The 21,986-nt window shown below is 42.3% G+C and overlaps 1 protein-coding gene across 2 annotated transcripts; it reads right to left on the minus strand.

Annotated features, from left to right (window-relative positions):
- Positions 1-2: 2 nt before the first annotated feature.
- Positions 3-20,782, minus strand: LOC129328816 (uncharacterized). Of its 2 annotated transcripts, none has more exons than XM_054978105.1 (3): positions 18,342-20,782; positions 3,634-8,675; positions 3-1,075 (listed from the first exon to the last, which is right to left on the minus strand). In XM_054978105.1, exons 2-3 carry the CDS (start codon positions 4,406-4,408, stop codon positions 555-557), a joined length of 1,296 nt encoding a protein of 431 aa, XP_054834080.1. In that variant the 5' UTR covers positions 4,409-8,675; positions 18,342-20,782; the 3' UTR covers positions 3-554. The 2 variants fall into 2 exon arrangements, with proteins under 2 accessions (XP_054834080.1, XP_054834081.1); XM_054978106.1 differs by having other exon boundaries at positions 13-1,075; positions 18,342-20,776.
- Positions 20,783-21,986: the final 1,204 nt, after the last annotated feature.

The following is a 21,986-nucleotide window of genomic DNA, read 5'->3' on the forward strand; positions in this document are numbered from 1 at the left end:
ATGAGAATTTTTGTGGATGTGCAGTATGGGCGCCACTGTTTTATTGTATTTATTACCTTCTGTGATCCGCTCTGAGCCTGCTTGCGGGAAAAGCAGACTATAAATTGAATAGAATTAAAAAAATAAATTTAGTGAAAAGAATTTTATTGCGCTGAAGAAATAAAATATTTGAGTGTACATCAATTCATATTATCCCTATATAGCTCTAAGAGGTCCTTTGTGTCATGAGATTGGAACCTTTGCCAACATTGGTTCGTTTTGTTTAAAAGGGTGTATTTGTCAAAATTTGTGGCTTACATAGTTATATTCACTTTGTATATTTCGGTGTGTGTAATTGATATCTTTGTTAGTAAGTTCCAGTGGGTTTCTACTTTCCAGTTGGCTTGTTACCATAACTCTCTTTTGGTTTTGTGTTGATACAAAAAGTGGCAGTGAAGGGGGGGGGGTGGAATATGCAGTACAAATCTAGTGATTGCCCAAGTACAAGGTTGAAAAGCAAGAACATTAAAAAGCTTTCTCTGTCTCAGGCATTTGCATTAATTGAGAGTGTCTGGCTAGAAGTCTATAGCATGTCCTTTCCGTGGCGCATGTAAACTGAGCATTCCCCTAACAGATTTTAACCTCTCAATGAGCCATCGAATGTTTGCACTGGAGAGGGCCATCAGATGTGTTTCCTTTCCCTGCCCCATTAAGGGAAATACGTGATTGAGAATTTCTTCAAGAATCCTTTCGAGCTCTTCGTAGATTACAACATCCGTACATAAAAATTCAGCCGTGTCTGTTTTCCCTGCCAACACAGCTAAGAAGGTCACACATTTTCTCAGGGTGTTCTGAAAGAGCACTACTTCTGCTTGCTGGGAAGCCAGCTGTTGTTTTTCTGACCGAATGGAAGAGAGCCTCCTTTTACCCTTCTGAATATTTGATTCAGCTTTTCTTTCCAGAGCCTGCAGTCTGTTGGTTTCAGTTGCGTGCCGGTCAACGTCTGCTGAATGGCGGTTAACTTCAGCTTCCGCATCCCTCTTTGCTCTCTCTGCCTCCTCCATATCTGCCAGGCCAAAACCAACCAAGACGCCACCTGGAGAAATGTAGTACCATTAAAGATGTAGAAGTTTTTTTGTTTGTTTCGATCAAGTTGGAATTGGCCCCAGTAGTATTATGCCGCATCAGTAAATCCCACTGTTATGTGGCGGTTTCACTTAGGGATGCTTGAAAACCTGTCAGTTCGGCCTATTTACCTGTGCTGATCAGGCACCAACTTAATGAATGGGCTGTTTGTCTGTATGCTTTCTCTTGCTACTTTGGGAAGTGAAACACAGATATTGTAGCAATTCCAGAATAACAACTCATGCTGTCTGATCTGAACAACAGGGAATTTCATTTAGATTACCTCTTTCGAGGTTAATGAGAAAGAAACAATAAACGATATTGTAGAATTCTGACTTGCAAACTCTGTCTTAAGGGAACTTTCCTGCAATGTCTTTTTTAAACACTCATGAATCTCTTGCATGTCATAGGACAAAAACTCAAGTCACATGGGAGGGTGGCTTTGTGGCCCAGGGCATAAATGTGCATGGTAGAACACATGCACCGTGCCCCTGTAGCTGCACATTTACAAGGAAGATAAAGGGGAAGCTGTTTTCTAGCAAAACTAGTCCATTCCTACTTCTCACTGAGGATTTCCTGATAAGTTACAAAGGAATCAGAGTCCGAGGCACATTTGGGAAAGCACCAATTTACAATGTGAGGATCCCCCAGAGCAGTTCATCTGCAATAGAATATAGTAGTTCTAGAGCTGGTGGTAAACGCTTTAAAAACAAATGTGCATCTACAGCTCAAGTAGGGAAAATGTGGGACTTGTATACAGAATCCACACTACGCTCAGCTAAAGGTAATCTCAGCTGGTACTTTTAGCAGGAATGTTAGCTAGCATTTAAGGGTGGGAAGTTCTGGTGCTTGGTGGAAATGTTAAAAATGGCTGTGGAGAGGGGGACAAGGAGGAACTGTAGGAGAGCCCTCAAGCAACAGTTTCACCTTTAAACCAACGGGTGTTGCCAGCATACTTTAAAATGCAATCCTGTTTCGTACAGAATTTCCTAGTAGGCTGCAACATTCCACCTACTTTTGCCCCCAAAATACATACTTATTCACCACCATGTTGGTATGCCAGGTGCTTAAAGGTGCAATAGTTGCTTGAGTGCTCTCCTACAGCTCTTCCTTGGACTTTGATTGCCTTCTAAATAAGGAAAGATTAAGCAAGTTAAAAATATTTTCTTCATACAAGATTGTGATAATTGATTGGACTTTACTGAAGTGGACTCTGTAGGGAGGAATTAATGGACTCTCCACCAGTTGGATTTCTATTGGAACGTATTTACTGAATGAATTTCACTATTTAGGATTATTTAGGTGAAGGTGGGGGCGAGCATTGTCACCTGCTCTGCTCCTGATACCACCTGAGTGAAGGGGAGGCGGGCATTGCCAACTGTTCCACTCCTAATACTAGCTGTGTTAAGGCAGGGGGTAGGCATTGCCACCTGCTCTGCTGCAAATCCCAGCTGGGTTAAGGCGGGAGGCTGGCATTACCACCTGGTCCGCTCCTGATCCCTGCTGGATGAAGGCAGGGGATGGACATTGCCACCTGGTTCGCTTCTAATATCAGCCGGGCTAAGCTGGGGGGGTGGGCATTGACACCTTCTCCATTCCTAATACCAGCTGGGTGAAGGCGGGCAGTGAGCATTGCCACCTGCTCCCATCCTGCTCCCGGCCTGGGCTTCCCGCCATTGTATATTTTCTGGAGGGACATTGGGCCTTGCCTGGGCTTCCCTCTGCGGCAGTGCCCTCTGGTAGTGCACCAGGGTAGGAAGTGAGTCATCTTGACTATGCTTATTCAATTATATAGTAAGAAGAGTCTGCCTTGCAAAGAGAACCTTCCCTACTATGAACCACTTGTATGTTGTAGATCAAAAACTCGGGTCACATGGGAGTGTGCTAGACTTTTAAGGCTTTGTCCTTGCCTTGTGCATAAATGTGTAAGGGAGAACATATGCAGTATGCCCCTGTATGTACACATTGCAGAGGAGGCTGTTTTCAAGCAAAGCTAGTCCACTCCTATTTATTTTCTCACTGAGAATATTCTGATAAGTTACGAAGGAATCACAGAATTCAATGCACAGTTGCGAAAGCACCAATCTAAAATCTAAGGATGCCGCAGAGCAGTTCAGCTGTAATGGAATGTAGCAATTCTGGGGCTGCATTTCAACTTTTTAAATGAATGTGAGCCTACAGCTCAAATAGGGGGAATGTGGGTCTTGGGTACAGAATTCACATACTGCTTAGCTAAAGATAATCTCAGCTGGTACATTCAGCAAGAATGTTAACTAGTATTTCAGTGTCCGAATCATGGTGCTTGGTGGAAATGAAAAAATGACTGTGTAGGGGGAGACAGGGAGGAACAGCATTTCCGGAGGTCAAAGGTTTCAGTGCCCAGCATAGATCTCTCTCTGCCTTTCCTATGACCTCACAGGCAGTTAATAGGTTTTTTCCCACCTATTCATAAAGCAGTTTCATTGGCCTTGCTGCAAAACCTTCTATCATGCATGGCTGTCAGTAAACGGTTAATAAGAAGCCACTCACCTGCAATCCATCCCGTAACAGGGATTACCATTAGTCCAACGCCGATGTCTGCTATCATATCATTGTACCTTATTAACTTTTCCTTTTCTGAGACCTGCCGCTGCATTTCTTCAAGATGCTTCCGAGCCATGTCCAGCATCTCCCTGGACTTGCTTTCCAGGTTTCTGTGGGAGTCCAGTTGGTGTCTTAAGTTCTTCAGCTGCTGGGTCTGTGCTTGTCTCTCATCCTCCAAGCGTTTCCTCTGTGCTACCAGCTCGACAGATTTGGCATCAATGGTACGCAGGCCTCCCTTGAGCTCTTCCAGAGCCTCGTCCATTTCTTGTGATACGCTCAAAATGTGCCTCTTCATTTTGTGACACGCGCTCAAGTCTGTCCTGGCTTCTATCAGACTCTGTGCAAAGCTCACAAGTTCTTCCATGCCTGACTGAAAATGGCGGCGGAATACTGATGAGCAAATCTCATTACTTCCCATGGAAAGAGCCATGATACAAGGAATCCTATAAGCAAGACAAATGTACAGTGAGCTTTGGTGTCTACAGGAGACAGATTTATGACTCCCTGGGCAACCATCATTAGAATACGTATGCCTGTCACTGATGTGCCTTGAGAAAAATGTTATAATTTTGGATCGGGGGAGGAAGGAAGGCAATGATTGCTTATGTCCAGTTAAGGCATTATTGGTTCGGGATTGAAATCCATGTTTTTGTAGATTCCAGAGTTTGGGACCATTACTTTCAATGGGGAATGTATATAAGGGTCTGGAGCAGATGTTCATAAAGGTAAGGGCACCAAATTTGCACAGATCCAGAGGAGTTAGCCATGTTAGTCTGTAGTTGCAAAATATTAAAGGGTTCAGTAGCACCTTTAAGACTAACCAATTTATGGTAGCACTAGCAACAAAACCTATTGGGGAAAAAATACAAGGGGCTTTAGAAAGGGGAGGGTGGGCAGGTAAGCATTCCCTCCTCCATCGTCACTAATCTCAGCTGGTGAGGGAAGGGGGTGGGCATTATCACCTGTTCCATGCATGATCTCGACCAGGTGAAGGGGTGGTGGACTTTGTTACCTGCTCCACGCCTGATACCAGCCAGGTAAAGGAGGATGGGCATCGCAACTGGGTGAAGGGGAAACAGGCATTGCCTCCTGCTCTGCACCTGATCACGATTGGATAAAGGGGGTAGGCACTGAGCCTGATCCCAGCTGGGTGAAGGGGGTGCGAGCATTGCCACCGGTTCTGCTTCTGATTCCATCTGGGTGAACGTGGGGGGCAGACATTGTCACCTGCTCCGCTCCTGATCCCAGCTGGATGAAGCGGGGTCAGTCATTGCCACCTGTTCCGCTCCTAATACCAGGTGGGTGAAGGCGGGCAGTGGGCATTGCCACCTGCTCCCATCCTGCATCTGACGATGCATCTGACAAAGAGAACTGCGGTTCTTGAAAGCTTATGCTACAGTAAAGTTGGTTAGTCTTAAAAGGTGCTACTGGACTCTTTACTATGTTACAAAATCATTGAGGATTTGTGCCATCTTCGAGTAAGATGTTTGCGTTTTTTAAAAAAATACGTGCTATTTCACACAACACACAACTGATTGCCATAAGGTGCAAGGCTTAGATGTTTAGATTCTGTTTTTAAAGCCTTAGACAAATTCACATTGGACAGATCTATCAAAGACCAATAGTATGGTAACTTATCCAGCAAGGATCTTAGGTTCAGAACAGAAGCCATCATTCCAGGTAGAAAAGTCCCTGAGATGAGTCTTCAACCTTGAACTTGTTGTCATCCTCGGCTCCCGATCCACAACAAAGGGGTCATAGTACTGACACAAATTGTGGCAGTACTGAGAAGTACTGGGAATGCTCCTAAGTGCCACAAAGAGGCCCCAGTATTCAGTGTATCCCCATTCCATGTTGAACCCCATACGGAAAACACATACAGTGCCTTTTGCAGAACTTTCCCTGGCAGATCTGGTGGAACCATACAGCTTCTGTCCCCTCTGGGGGACCCACTGGCATAGAGATGTGGTTTTAGGTGGGCCATCTACCGATGAAAACCTGTGCAATACCTTTTTATTGGGGCCAATCAAAAGGGCACAAAATGTTGTGCAAGCTTTTGGGTTCTTTGGAGCTCTTCATCAGACAGACATTACCAAAAAATCAAGGAGAATAAAGGCAGTCTTTCATGCCAGCTCTGGCAGAGTTGGATGATGACAGAGAACTGATGGTTGAAAGTATTCGATTCCAGCACTTGCATTCTGGGAAGTTCCCTGGGGATAAAGTGTAGATGCCCGGGAAGGCAATGGCAAACCACCCCGTAAAAAGTCTGCCAAGAAAACGTGATGTGACATCCCCCATGGATCAGTAATGACTCGGTGTTTGTACCATGACCTACAGCTTGCCACAATGCCCATTCTGTCTCCTAACTGTTCACAGGGAATTTGTCAGGTTCCCTGCTGACCTTTCTTATCTAGCTCACCCCCAACAGCCTGGGTAGCTTTAAAAGCCCTTTATCCGACTGCGGGCATCTACGGGGACCTTGTGGCTGCTCACCGATTGAGTTTCCACAGCTACTTCCCCTGATTTTACCAGAGAGAAGCGGAACCCAGGTATTCCAGAGGCCTCCAAAATACAGGAGTTCCTCAGAGAAAGCAGGCACCTGGCAATCTTATGTGGCTTCCAGGTCTGGATACTGATATATAGCGTTGCACAAAGAATGAAGGCTTCCAGGTGGGTCTTGGAGATCTCCCAGAATTGCAGCGGATCTCCAGATTCCAGCATCAGCAACCTCCCCTGTAGAAAATGGCTGCTTCAGAGAGTGTCCTGTATGGCCTTATATCCTGCTGAGTTGTCTCCCTACTCCAAACCCTGTCCGCCTCAGGCTGCACCCCCAAATCTCCAGGAATTTCCCAGTCTGGAGTTGGGAACCCTATGGGTCACAGTATAATTAATAATCACAACTAACAAATGTTTTAAAATGCTTAGTATTAATAAATTTCTTCAACAGAAACCGAAAAGTAAATGTGACCCCTGCCAAGCTGCTGTAGCACAGTGGGTAAGTGGTTTGGCTGCAAATCAACTCTCTACTGGTTTGAATCCCACTCATCACTGTCTGCTTCCCAAATACTCAAAGGAGCATCTCCACCCAAATCTACCTCCTTGATCTTTATGATCAGGCACCGAGAATCTTTGTTCAGCTTTTGACCATTGGGGCGCTGCTTCCTGCACTCTGGTGGCATTCTCTGTAATGGCCTCCAAGCTATGGAACAGATGGCCTCCTTTGAGATCTTGGACCTTTTAAGCAGGCTCTGGAGCAGGGGTGGCCAAACTTGCTTAATGTAAGAGCTACATAGAATAAACAGATGTTTGAGAGCCGCAGGATATGATGCATTGAAGTGACTTCAAATGAAGAGGTCAGTTTGTGGAAGTGTCCTGAAAGTGACATCACAGGAAGGGGTGGAGTTTTGGTGAAATATGCTGGAAGTGACATCAGAAGGGTTCGAGCTTGGGAAGAGCCATCACATGACCTTTGACTTGGAAGTGACATCACAAAAGTGATGTGACATCCTTGCTAGGCTTCACCCCCTCCCCAAAGTCCCCAGATATTTTCTGAGTCAGACCTGGCAACCCCAACATTTTTATTGAAAATATTAAAGACATGGAAAGAAAGAAGGAACGGAACAGAGGGAAAGACAAGGAAAGAAGGGAGGGAAATAAACTTAACTAAAACGTATGGCCATGGCAATACTCCGAGACCTCTGGGAGCTGCACAATATGTCTAGAAGAGCCACGTGGCTCCCGAGTGGCAGTTTGGCCACCCCTGTTCTCGAGTCTCATTTTCCACTAGAGGCTTTTGGGGTTCCAGTATGTCTCTTGGCGTGAGTCTGTTTACTCATCAACAGCACAAACCCACCCAGTTTTGAGATTTACAGATGTGTCCCATTTATGTTCTTTTTCTTTATTGATCCTTGCCATGAGAATTTTTGTGGATGTGCAATATGAGCGCCACTGTTTTATTGTATTTATTACCTTCTGTGATCCGCTCTGAGCCTGCTTGCGGGAAAAGCAGACTATAAATTGAATAGAATTAAAAAAATAAATTTAGTGAAAAGAATTTTATTGCGCTGAAGAAATAAAATATTTGAGTGTACATCAATTCATATTGTCCCTATATAGCTCTAAGAGGTCCTTTGTGTCATGAGATTGGAACCTTTGCCAACATTGGTTCGTTTTGTTTAAAAGGGTGTATTTGTCAAAATTTGTGGCTTACATAGTTATATTCACTTTGTATATTTCGGTGTGTGTAATTGATATCTTTGTTAGTAAGTTCCAGTGGGTTTCTACTTTCCAGTTGGCTTGTTACCATAACTCTCTTTTGGTTTTGTGTTGATACAAAAAGTGGCAGTGAAGGGGGTGGGGTGGAATATGCAGTTCATATCTAGAGATTGCCCAAGTACAAGGTTGAAAAGCAAGAACATTAAAAAGCTTTCTCTGTCTCAGGCATTTGCATTAATTGAGAGTGTCTGGCTAGAAGTCTATAGCATGTCCTTTCCGTGGCGCATGTAAACTGAGCATTGCCCTAACAGATTTTAACCTCTCAATGAGCCGTCGAATGTTTGCACTGGAGAGGGCCATCAGACGTGTTTCCTTTCCCTGCCCCATTAAGGGAAACACGTGATTGAGAATGTCTTCAAGAATCCTTTCGAGCTCTTCGTAGATTACAACATCCCTACATAAAAATTCAGCTGTGTCTACTTTCCCTGCCAACACAGCTAAGAAGGTCACACATTTTCTCAGGGTGTTCTGAAAGAGCACTACTTCTGCTTGCTGGGAAGCCAGCTGTTGTTGTTCTGACCGAATGGAAGAGAGCCTCCTTTCACTTGTCTGAATATTTGATTCAGCTTCTCTTTCCAGAGCCTGCAGTCTGTAGGTTTCAGTTGTGTGCCGGTCAATGTCTGCTGAATGGCGGTTAACTTCAGCTTCCGCATCCTTCTTTGCTCTCTCTGCCGCCTCCATATCTGCCAGGCCACAACCAATCATGATGCCACCTGCAGAAATGTGGAACCATTAAAGATGTAGAAGTTTTTTGTTTGTTTTGATGAAGTTGGAATTAGCCTCAGTAGTATTTATTCAGCATCAGTGAATCCCACTGTTATGTGGCAGTTTCACTTAGGGATGCTTGAAAACCTGTCAGTTCGGCCTATTTACCTGTGCTGATCAGGCACCAAATTAATGAATGAGTGGGCTGTTTGTATACCCTCTCTTGACACTTCGGTGAAATGAAACGCATATTGTAGCAAGGCCAGAATACCAACTCAAGCTGTCTGATCTGAACAACAGGGAATTTCATTTGAATTACCTCTTGAGGTTAATAAGAAACAATAGATATTGTAGAATTTTGACTTGCAGACTTTGTCATAAGGGAACCTTCCAGCAATGTCTTTTTTTAGACGCTGTCATGAACCTCTTGCATGTCATAGGACAAAAACTCAAGTCACATGGGAGGGTGGCTTTGTTCTTGCCCAGGACATAAATGTGCATGGTAGAACACATGCATGTGCCCCTGTAGCTGCACATTGAAGAGAAAGATGAAGGAGAAGCTGTTTCTGTGCAAAGCTAGTCCACTCCTACTTATCTTCTCACTGAGGATTTCCGGATAAGTTACGAAGGACTCACAGTCTGAGGCACATTTGGGAAAGCACCAATTTACAATGTGAAGATGCCCCAGAGCAGTTCAGCTGTAATAGAATAAAGTGGTTCTGGAGCTGGTTGTAAACTCTTTAAAAACAAATGTGTGCCTACAGCTCAAGTAGGGAAAATGTGAGACTTGTGTACAGAATCCACACTATCCTCATCTAAAGGTAATCTCAGCTGGTACTTTTAGCAGGAACATTAACTAGCATTTAAGGGTGGGAAGTTCTGGTGCTTGGTGGAAATTTTAAAAATGGCTGTGGAGAGGGGGACAAGGAGAAACTGTAGGAGAGCCCTCAAGCAACAGCTTCACCTTTAAGCCAACGGGTGTTGCTGGCATACTTTAAAATGCAATCTCGTTTCGTACAGAACTTCCTCACAGGCTGCAACATTCCATCTACTTTTGCTCCCCAAATACATACTCATTCACCACGTTGGTATGCCAGGTGCTTAAAGATACAACCATTGCTTGAATACTCTCCTACAGCTCTTCATTGGATTTTGATTGCCTCCTAAATAAGGAAAGATTAATGAAGTTAAAAACATTTCATACAAGATTGTGATAATTGATTGACTGGAATTTACTGAAGTGGGCTCTGTATGGAGGAATTAATGGACTCCACCAGTTGAATTTCTATTGGAATGTATTTACTGAATGAATTTCACTATTCATGATTGTTATCTAGAGGAGTTATTGTGGACTGTTTTTTAAATATTATATTTATTGTTAATAAGCACTGTTAACACTTATGCACTTTAGCACTTCAGAGGAACAAAATTATTATTTTTTCTATATGAGCTGGCTGTTGAATTGGTTTTCTTCCTCTGGGTGGATTACAACATTAGTTGTCAGTACTGCTTCTAATACCAGCTGTGTTAAGGTAGGGGTGGGCATTGCCACCTGTTCTGCTCCTGATCCCAGCTGGCTGAAGCGGGGCGGGTATTTCCACCTGCTCCACTCCTAATACCAGCTGGGTTAAGGTGGGGGTGGGCATTGCCAGCTGCTCCACTCCTAATACTAGCTGGGTTAAGGGGGGGGGGGTTGAGCATTGCCAACAGGGTAGGAAGTGTGTCATCTTAAATATGCTTACTCAATTATATAGTAAGACTAGCAACAAAGCCCATTGTGGGAAAAAATACAACAGGCTGTACAAAGGGGAGGGCAGAAAGGCAGGCATTCCTTCCTCCTCTGTTACTGTTTCAAGCTGCTGAAGGAGGGAGGTGGGCATTGTCACCTGCTCCATGCATGATCTTGTCCACATGAAGGGGTGATGGGCTTTGCCTGCTTCTTGCCTGATACAGGCTGGGTAAAGGGGGGCATTGCCACCTGCTCTGCTCCTGATTCCAGCCAGGTGAAGGGGAAATGGGCATTGCCTCCTGCTTCGTGATTGATTATGGCTGGGTGAAGGGAGGCAGGCATTGCCACCTCCTCTGCTCTTAAATCCAGCTGTGTTAATGCAGGGGGTGGCCATTGCCCCTCTCCTAATACCAGCTGGGTGAAGGCAGGGACTGGGCATTGCCACCTGCTCCACTCATGATCCCAGCTGGCTGAAGGGGAGCAGGCGTTTCCACCTGCTCCACTCCTAATACCAGCTGGGTTAAGGCAGGGGGTAGGCATTTCCACCTACTCCTAATACCAGCTGGGATGAAGGCAGAGGGGCGAGCATTGCCATCTGCTCCCATCCTGCTTTCTAGCTGGACTTCCTGCCATGGTACATTTTCTGGAGGGACATGGGGCCTTGCCGGGGCTTCCCTCTGCAGCAGCGTTCTCTGGTGGTGCACAAGGGTAGGAAGTGAGTCATCTTGAATACGCTTATTCACTTGTGTATGCTTATTTTGACTTGCAAAGAGAACCTTCCCTACAATGTGAGTTTGCGTCCCTGTCATGAACAACTTGCATGTTGTAGGTCAAAAACTCGGGTGACATGGGAATGTGATAGACTTTTAAGGTTTTGTTCTTGCCTTGTGCATAAATGTGTAAGGTAGAACATATCCACTATGCCCCTGTAGGCCCTAAATGGACTGGGACCAGCATACCTGAGGGACCGTCTCTCCCAGTATGTACCCTGGAGAGTGCTTCGTTCAGCAGGTAAGAACTTGCTGGTGATCCCTGGCCCCAGGGAGGCTTGTTTGGCCTCAACCACGGCCAGGGCTTTTTCGGTCCTGGCCCCAACCTGGTGGAACTCTCTGTCTGAAGACACTCGGGCTCGCCAAGATCTGGTATCATTTCGGCGGGCCTGCAAGATAGAGATGTTCCGCCGGGCATATGGTTGAGGCCAGTATTAGGACCATCATTGAGCCTCCCGTCGCCTTCTCCTGTCTAATGACATCTCATCCGTCTGGGTATCTCCCTCTTTGTATTTGAGGGCAGGAATGTGCAATAGGCCATCTGAGCTGTGATTTTATGATATGATTTTAATTGTATTTATATAATTATGTATTTTATTAATGTTGAACCCAGTCCTGAGCCCATTTGTGGGGAGGGCGGGCTAGATACCAAATTAAGTAAGTAAGTACACATTGCAGAGGAGGCTGTTTTCAAGCAAAGCTAGTCTACTCCTATTTATTTTCTCACTGAGAATATTCTGATAAGTTACGAAGGAATCACAGAATTCGAGGCACAGTTGCGAAAGCACCAATTTAGAATCTAAGGATGCTGCAGAGCAGTTCAGCTGTAATAGAATGTAGCAGTTCTGGGGCTACATTTCAAGTTTTTAAATGAATGTGAGCCTACAGCTCAAATAGGGGAAATGTGGGACTTGGGTAGAGAATTCACACTCTGCTAAAGATAATCTCAGCTGGTGAGACTTCCGGCTTGGGGATCATGGAGGGCTGACGCAGCTCGGGGAGCTGAGCTGTCCGTGCTGCTGTTTGTGAGGGCTAGTGGGGTGCAGATTGCCTGCAGCCCCCTGTTCTCAGGCGGAGAATAGGCAAGTACGCTTAAGATCCCAAGAGTGAGTTGATCTCGGCTGTGGGGGGGGGATCTACGCAACGATAACCCACCCAGCCTTGAGGTCCTGCTCGTAGACGGGTGGCAAAGATCTCTGCAGCAGCTCTGGAGTCAAGTTTTTGGCTTAAGACCTCCGTACCCAAGCTTCAGCACCAAATTGGGAAAACTGGACTATTTTAATTACTGAAACAGCTATTACAACCCGCAAAGAAGGACTAATAAGGTAACGATTGCTATCTCTCTTTTTGAGAAGAAAATCGGTAAAAGAACTGAATTAAAGTAGAAGATAAAAATTGCAAAAGACTTAAAAATTTACTTTGAATGTTCCGGCAAAGTAATTGAGAAAAAAGAACTTTTTAGAGAAGAGCTAACTCGGAAAATAGATTATTGTTTACATACCTGCGGCTTGAAAGAGATAGCGAAGTGTGGGAAAGCTGAAAAATTGTGAGAAACGCTGAGCCGAGAAGAGGAACCAGAAGTGCGTCAGTGCAACAGAGAGATTGGCTGGAAGCGGCCTTTGAAGAACCGGAAAAGGAAGAACGCCATTTTGGAGAAGGGAAAGTGCTTGACATCAAATTGGACAGAAGTAGGACATTTTGGATAAGGGAAAGGGCATAAACTTCAATAAAAAACCATAGAGAAAAGACGCCCAACATTTTGGACACTAGGATCGCTAATTTTTAAAAAGACTTTGTTAAAATTTGACGTTTATACCAAGAAAAGTAAATCAGCCACGCCACGGAGTTAAGGAAAAGAGCAGACTCGTGGGAGCGAGGTAAAGCAAGCTCCACGATGTCGAAGAAAGAATAGCAAATGGCATTGGATAGTCTTGACAAAAAAGTCGCAGAGGGGAATAAGGAGATCAAAGATATGATGCAAGAGATTGTGAAGGACATTAAGGAGCTCAAAGAGACTTTTAAATCAGAGATGGTGGAGCTGGTTAATAATATAGATGAGGTCAAGAAAGAATTACAATCGACACAGCAGAAAGTTAAAACAGTGGAAGATGAAACTGACAAGTTGGCTGAATCACACAAGATAGAAACCAAGGGTTTGAAAGGAAGAATGGCCATGGTGGAATGTAAACATATGGAAAAACAGCTCAGATTTCGCGGAGTCCCGGAAGTGGAAGGGAAATCAACCCAAGAGCAGATTTCAGAAATACTAGCAGAATTTTTTAACAAAGAATTGGATGAGGTGGCAGCCTTTCTAGATGTAACATACAGAATCAACTCAAAATATGCAGCACAAAAAAATTTACCAAGAGATATAATAGTCCAATTTGCAACAAAAAGAACAAGAGAAGAGATTGTGAGTAAGCAATTTCAAAACTTTCTGGAAATTGATGGAAAAAGAGTGAGAATAATGAAGGAACTGCCTAGGGGAGGTTTGTTGGAGAGGAAGAAATACAGAGAACTAGTACAAATGCTGAAAGAATTGAACATTAGATATAGATGGGAAATACCAGAAGGATTGAGCTTTGAATTTCGTGAGATCAAAAGAACACTCAGATCTGGACATGAGATGGAAATGTTCATAAAGGATTATGAAAAAGACTTACCCAAAAGATCTAAAATTTGACTATGGAGTGTAAAATCATATCTTGGAATGTAAATGGACTAAACTCACCTTCTAAACGTAAAACCACTTTCCACTGGCTATCTAAAAAACATTGTAATATAATTTGTTTGCAGGAGACACATATTAGGAAACAGGATGTGAAATATTTAAAATTTGCTAAACTGGGGAAAGAATTTGCAGCCGCGTCAAACCAGAAAAAAGAGGAGTTGTTTTATATATTAAAGATGAGCTGCAACCGAAAATGATTTTAAATGATGCGGAAGCTAGATATATAGCAGTGGAAATAATTTGGAATACAAAGAAAATACTTTTGATTGGGATTTATGCACCTAATGGTGCTAAAGAGAACTTTTTTAAGGATTTACAGAACCAACTGGATGGACTAACATATGCTCAAATAATTTTGGCAGGTGACTTTAATGGAGTAACAAATTTGGACGATGATAAAAAAACGAAAGGTGCTCACAAAAAAAGAGGACTTTTGCCAAAATCCTTTTTTGAAATTAAAGATCAGGAAAATTTGGAAGATGTATGGAGAAGAAGTAATCCTAAAACAAAACAATACACGTTCTATTCGGTGAGACACTCGACACTATCAAGAATTGATATGATCTGGGCCTCCAAAGATTTGGTGGTATGGACTAAAGATGTGGAAGTAATGCCTAAAGTAGGCTCAGATCATAACCCAGTAATGTGGAAATTTGGGAAAGGCACCAAAAGACGAGGATGGAGGATAAATGAAGATTTGCTGCAATTAGAAGATAATATAGTGCTACTACAAAGAGAGACCAAATTCTTTATACAATACAATTTAAATAAAGATGTTTCAACTGACAAAGTTTGGGACACCTATAAAGCAGTGATTAGAGGAACTCTAATGGATTTAAATGCAAGAGACAAGAGGAGAAAAGAAGAGAAAGGGCAAGAAATTATGGAAAAGATAAAGGCCAAGGAGTTACAATTAAAAAAAAGACCAGGGAAGAAGAAGCTGAATCAAGAAATAAAAATTTTGCAGGAACAGTTGAGAGTAATGAATAATAAAGAATTAGAGTGGGAACTGAAAAAATTGAATCAAAAGTCATTTGAAGGTGCGAATAAACCTGGGAAATATTTAGCGTGGCAATTGAAAAAGAAAAGGGAGAAAAAAGTAATCACCAAGATTCAAGAAGATGGTAAGATGTTAACAGATCAATTGGCTATTAGCAGAGCCTTTTTTAAGTATTGTGCAAAACTGCATCAAAGAAAAGAAGTGAATTTGGACACTTTTGATCAATATTTGAACAAGATCAATTTACCAATATTATCAGGAAAATGGAAGGAAAAGTTGAATGCAGAAATAACGGAGATGGAAATAAAAGAGGCTATTCGGACAACTAAATTAGGGAAGGCACCAGGCCCAGACGGAATTACGGCCAGGTTCTACAAATTATTGGAAAATGAACTGGCACCTTTTTTGAAAGTGGTAATGAATGAAATTTTAAAAGGACAAAAGATACCAGAGTCTTGGAATGAGGCCAACATATCATTGATACCAAAAGCAAATCAAGATTTAAGCAATGTCAAGAACTATTGGCCTATTTCATTGTTAAATAATGATTACAAAATTTTTGCAAAAATTTTGGCGGAGAGATTAAAGGACTGGTTAGTCGAGTTCATTGCAGAAGAGCAGGCAGGGTTCCTTCGAAACAGGCAAATTAGAGACAATTTGAGAACTGTAGTAAATGCTATAGAATACTACGATAAACATTGGGAAAAAGAAGTTGGCTTCTTCTTTGTGGATGCAGAAAAAGCTTTTGATAATCTGAATTGGAATTTTATGTTTGCCACAATGGAAAGGCTGCAAATGAGAAAAGACTTTATTCAAGCAGTAAAAGCAATATACAAAGACCAATGTGCGGCAATTGTAGTAAATGACGATTTAACAAAAAAATTGGAAATAAGAAAGGGTACAAGACAGGGGTGCCCATTATCTCCACTGTTGTTCATTTTGATTTTGGAACTGCTATTGATTCAAATACAAGAAGATGATACTATAAGAGGCATAAAGATTAAAGAATTTACCTACAAGGTTAGAGATTTTGCGGATGATGTGATGGTTATAGTGGAAGATCCAATACAAAACATGCCGAAGTTGCTTGGTAAGATAAAAGAGTTCAGAGATCTGGCTGGATTCTATGTTAATAAGAAGAAATCAAAGATATTATGCAAGAATATGACTAAACAAAAGCAACAAGAATTAATGGAACTTATTGATTGCGAAGTAACACAAGTTAAATACCTTGGAATTGAGCTAACTGCGGAAAATATTGATTTATTCAAGAATAACTATGAAAAGCTATGGCAACAGATTGATAGAGACTTGATTAAATGGAACAAATTAAATCTGTCATGGCTGGGAAGAATATCGGCAGTTAAGATGAATGTGTTACCACGGATTATGTTCCTATTACAAACAATTCCAATTATTAGAGGCACTAAACAATTTGAAAAATGGCAGAGGAAGATCTCTGACTTTGTGTGGGCAGGCAAGAAACCTCGAGTAAAAATGAAAGTCCTGTGTGATGCTAAAGAAAGAGGTGGACTGCAGTTGCCGAATATTAGACTATATAATGAAGCAATATGTTTAGTTTGGCTAAAAGAATGGATGTCACTGAAAGACCGCAAACTCTTAACATTGGAAGGTTATAAGAAGTTGTTTGGATGGCATGCCTACTTATGGCAGGATAAAATAAAAGCTGATTCTATGTTTTTGCACCATTATATCAGAAGGAGCCTCTTCACGATCTGGAAAAAATATAAAAAATATCTGGATGAAGGTATCCCCTCTTGGGTGGTACCGTCTGAAGTGATCGATCTGAGAGCTATTTATAATGAAGAACAATGTCTACCGTATAAAGAGATATTGATTATGGAACAAAAAATGATAAGAATCAAAACGGAGGAAGAGTTATCTCCCTGTTATGGATGGTTCCAATATAGACAGATTAGAGATCTTTACAACTCGGATTGTTCAAAAGGAGGAATCAAATGGAAAAACTTAAGAGTTGGAAGAGACTATACTACAAGAAAGTAAAAAGAAGATATCAAACATTTATAAAATACTCTTGAAGTGGTATACAGAGGATGAGACGGTCAAAGTACAGATGGTGAAGTGGGCAATTAATTGTCACAAAGAAATAACAATGGAGTCATGGGAATATTTATGGAAAACTACACTGAAGATTTCAACTTGTACCAGTATTAAAGAGAATGTCTATAAGATGATTTATAGATGGTATTTAACACCTAAGAAAATTGCGCTTGGAAATGCAAATATGTCAGATAAATGCTGGAAATGTAAAAAGCATGAAGGATCATTGTATCATATGTGGTGGACGTGTGAAGTAGCTAGAAAGTATTGGGGAGATATTTTAGAAGTAATAAATGAGATTTTGCAGACCCAAATAAAGAAGAACCCAGAACTATTGCTACTGAATTTAAGTATGGAAGATGTCCCTATGCAATACAGAACATTACTATTTTACATGACGACGGCAGCAAGACTTTTATACGCGCAGAAATGGAAGGTGCAAGAAATACCAACTATTGAAGACTGGATGTATAAATTGCTGTACATGGCGGAAATGGATAAAATGACAAGACAGTTGAGAGATTAGAACTTAGCAGAATTTTTTACTGATTGGGGGAGATTGAAAACATATTCAGAAAAGAAGTGGGACGTGAAAGGAGAATTATGGCAATTTGAAAATTATTAGAATGTTTTTTTTTAATTGAAAGAGACAGAATCTTTACCATATGAAGTGAAGTATTAGCTAATTGTGAGCCTAAATTTAAGTGGACTTGGAGTTAATAGATATTGGTAAAATTAATAAAGTAGATATTTTATTTAATTGTTAGGTTAAACTTAAATATATTTGAAGTTAACAGATAGTAATAGATAATAGATTTTAAGTTAATAATAATAGATTCGAAGCTAACAGATAGGGCTTAGTTTAACAAAGCAGAATGTAAATATGATATAATGAGTTACAGAAAAAGGGGATAGATAGGAATAGATTAAGATATAGGGTTGGAAAGCTGTTGGAAGTCCTGAAAAAGGGGGGGAGGGAAAGGGTGGGGGAAAATGATATTGAGATGATATTTGAAAGTTGTATGTATTAATATTCTCACCTAATAAATTTTAAAAAAAATCTCAGCTGGTATATTTAGCAAGAATGCTAACAAGTATTTCAGTGTCAGAATCTTGGTGCTTGGTGGAAATGAAAAAATGACTGTGTAGGGGGAGACAGGGAGGAACAGCATTTCCAGAGGTCAAAGGTTTCAGTGCCCAGCATAGATCTCTCTCTGCCTTTCCTATGACCTCACTGGTGGTTTTTTCAAAATGTTTTTTCCCCCCAAAATCCAGCTTTTCATAAAGCAGTTTCATTGGCCTTGGTGCAAAACCTTCTGTCATGCATAGCTGTCGGTAAACAGTCAATAAGAAGCCACTCACCTGCAATCCATCCCACAACAGGGATGAACATTAGTCCACCACCGATGCCTACTATCATTTCACTGTTCTCTCTTTGCTTTTCCTTTTCTGAGACCTGCCGCTGCATTTCTTCAAGATGCTTCCGAGTCACTTCCAGCATCTCCCTGGACTTGCTTTCCAGGTTTCTGTGTGAGTCCAGTTGGTGCCTTAAGTTACTCAGTTGCTGGGTCTGTGCTTGTCTCTCATCCTCCAAGCGTTTCTTCTGTGCTACCAGCTCGGCAGATTTGGCATCAGTGGTATGCAGGCCTCCCTTAAGCTCTTCCAGGGCCTCGTCCATTTCTTGTGATGCGCTCAAAATGTGCCTCTTTAATTTGTGACACGCGCTCAAGTCTGTCCTGGCTTCTATCAGACTCTGTGCAAAGCTCACAAGTTCTTCCATGCCTGACTGAAAATGGCATCGGAATACTGATGAGCAAATCTCATTACTTCTCATGGAAAGAGCCATGATACAAGGAATCCTATAAGCAAGACAATGTACAGTGAGTGAGCTTTGGTGTCTACAGGAGACAGATTTATGACTCCCAGGGCAACCATCATTAGAATACGTATGCCTGTCACTATTGTGCCTTGAGAAAAATGTTATAATTTTGGATCGGGGGAGGAAGGAAAGCTACGATTGCTTATGTCCAGTTAAGGCATTATTGGTTCAGGACAAACTTGTGTTTGTCATTGATGCCTCCGATTTCCTGGCCAATAGCATTTCTCCCTTCCAAGCAGATCGTTGCAAGGGTGCAGCAGAGTGTGCTCCCAGCCAATCACATTTGGTGAGATGCATCTGATGAAAAGAACTGTGATTCTTGAAAGCTTATGCTACAGTAAAGTTGGTTAGTCTTAAAGGTGCTACTGGACTCTTTACTATGTTACAAAATCATTGAGGATTGTGCCATCTTCGAGTAAGATATTTGGGTTTTTTAAAAAAAATTGAGCTATTTCACACAACACACAGCTTGTTGCCATAAGGAACAAGGCTTAAATGTTTAGATTCTTTTTTTAAAGTCTTAGACAAATTCACATTGGACAGATCTATCAAAGACCAATAGTATGGTAACTTATCCAGCAGGGATCTTAGGTTCAGAACGGAAGCCATCATTCCAGGTAGAAAAGTCCCTGAGATGAGTCTTCAACCTTGAACTTGTTGTTATCCTCAGCTCCCGATCTACAACAAAGGGGTCATAGTACTGACACAAATTGTGGCAGTACTGAGAAGCACTGGGAATGCTCCTAAGTGCCACAAAGAGGACCCAGTATTAAGTGTATCCCCATTCCATGTTGAACCCCATACGGAAAACACATACAGTGCCTTTTGCAGAACTTTCCCTGGCAGATCTGGTGGAACCATACAGCTTCTGTCCCCTCTGGGGGACCCACTGGCATAGAGATGTGGTTTTAGGTGGGCCATCTACCGATGAAAACCCGTGCAATACCAATCAAAAGGGCACAAAATGTTGTGCAAGCTTTTGGGTTCCTTGGCGCTCTTCATCAGACAGACATTACCAAAAAGAAACTGAGAATAAAGGCAGTCTTTCATGCCAGCTCTGGCAGTGTTGGATGATGACAGAGAACTAATGGTTGAAAGTGTTAGATTCCAGCACTTGCATTCTGGGAAGAAGTAAACAATGGAGGCACATTTCAGTTTAAAAAATGAAGTCTGGAACTTCAAAGCTTGTACAAAATTTGGGGTCATTTGGATTGGCCCTAATACAAAAGTATGACACGGGATTTTTTTCTTCCTCTGGGTATGCTGTGGGCCAGTACAGCTGTTTACAACTTTTTATCTTTGGACGGCCTCCAAAAGAGGACAATATTTGAAGGGGGGAAAAAATACCCTGCAGATGCTAATTTTCATCCATAGAAGTAAACAGGCACATGATGACGACAATGTAAATAGAAATACAACTCGCCACAGTGCCCATTCTGTCTCCTAACTGTTCACAGGGAATTTGTCAAGTTCCCTGCTGACCTTTCTTATCTAGTTCACCCCCAACAGCCTGGGTAGCTTTAAAAGCCCTTTATCCGACTGCGGGCATCTACGGGGACCTTGTGGCTGCTCACCGATTGAGTTTCCACAGCTACTTCCCCTGATTTTACCAGAGAGAAGCGGAACCCAGGTATTCCAGAGGCCTCCAAAATACAGGAGTTCCTCAGAGAAAGCAGGCACCTGGCAATCTTATGTGGCTTCCAGGTCTGGATACTGATATATAGCGTTGCACAAAGAATGAAGGCTTCCAGGTGGGACTTGGAGATCTCCCAGAATTGCAGCGGATCTCCAGATTCCAGCATCAGCAACCTCCCCTGTAGAAAATGGCTGCTTCAGAGAGTGTCCTGTATGGCCTTATATCCTGCTGAGTTGTCTCCCTACTCCAAACCCTGTCCGCCTCGGGCTGCACCCCCAAATCTCCAGGAATTTCCCAGTCTGAAGTTGGGAACCCTATGGGTCACAGTATAATTAATAATCATAACTAACAAATGTTTTAAAATGCTTAGTATTAATAAATTTCTTCAACAGAAACCGAAAAGTAAATGTGACCCCTGCCAAGCTGCTGTAGCACAGTGGGTAAGTGGTTTGGCTGCAAATCAACTCTCTACTGGTTCGAATCCCACTACTGCCATGAGCTCAGTAGGTAGCCATGGCAAGCCACTCCTCTCAGGCCCAGCTGTCTTGTGGGAATAAAATAACACTACCTTGTTCACTGCTCTGGGTGAGGCACTAGAAGAGCGGTATATAAGCACAGTTGTTATTATAAGTTAGTTGTAACTTTGTCAAATAACACGGGAAGCTGCTTTACAGGAAGTCAGATCTATTGAGCCCAGACTTGTGTTATCTGACTCTTGTGGGCAGAGAAATACCTTCTCCTGAGTCCCTGAAATCCTTTAGTTGGATTTGCTAGGGACTGAACATAGAACCTTCTATGTGCAACCACATATTGTTTCCATTGACCATTGGCTTCCACCACCTCCACTGGCTGAATGCACTGAGGAGAAAGCGGAAGGGAAGAGAAACTCTAAAAAAGGGACAACGACATATGAATGGGTCCCAAGTTAGGGGAGAACAGTAATTGCAAATTAGAACCATGGCTCAGTGGTGGCGTTGCTTTGCCTGCAGAAGACCCCAGGCTCAATTCCTGGCATTTCCAGTCGAAAGGATCAGGTAACAGGTGATGTGAAAGCCCTCAGTCGGAGACCCTGCAGGGCCGCTGCCAGTCAGAGCAAGTAACACTGACCTCCATATACCAATAGGCTGACTCAGTGTGAAGCAGTGTCTTGTACTCATGTCCTTTAGGTTTGGAACTAGGTCATTTTTGACATGAATATTTCTAGCATCAAAAATCCCCACAGTTGCAAGGGCAATAATAGCCACATCTAGTTCTGGTGTATTTCTCATGAAGCCACACCCATTTGGAGGTTCAACAGAATTTACTGAATATTCAAAGTATGCAAGTTACACGAGAATAAAAGTAGAATGGTTGTTTACAAGAAGAACTGTATATCACAGACATAAGGACTGATATAGCAAACAGTGCTCTTGCAAATAAAGTACACTCAAATTAATCAAAGATTACTACGCATGACAATCAAATATAGCAAATAATAAAATATAGCAAATGA

This window comes from Eublepharis macularius, chromosome 4 (genome assembly GCF_028583425.1).
Source record: "Eublepharis macularius isolate TG4126 chromosome 4, MPM_Emac_v1.0, whole genome shotgun sequence".
NCBI lineage: Eukaryota > Metazoa > Chordata > Lepidosauria > Squamata > Eublepharidae > Eublepharis > Eublepharis macularius.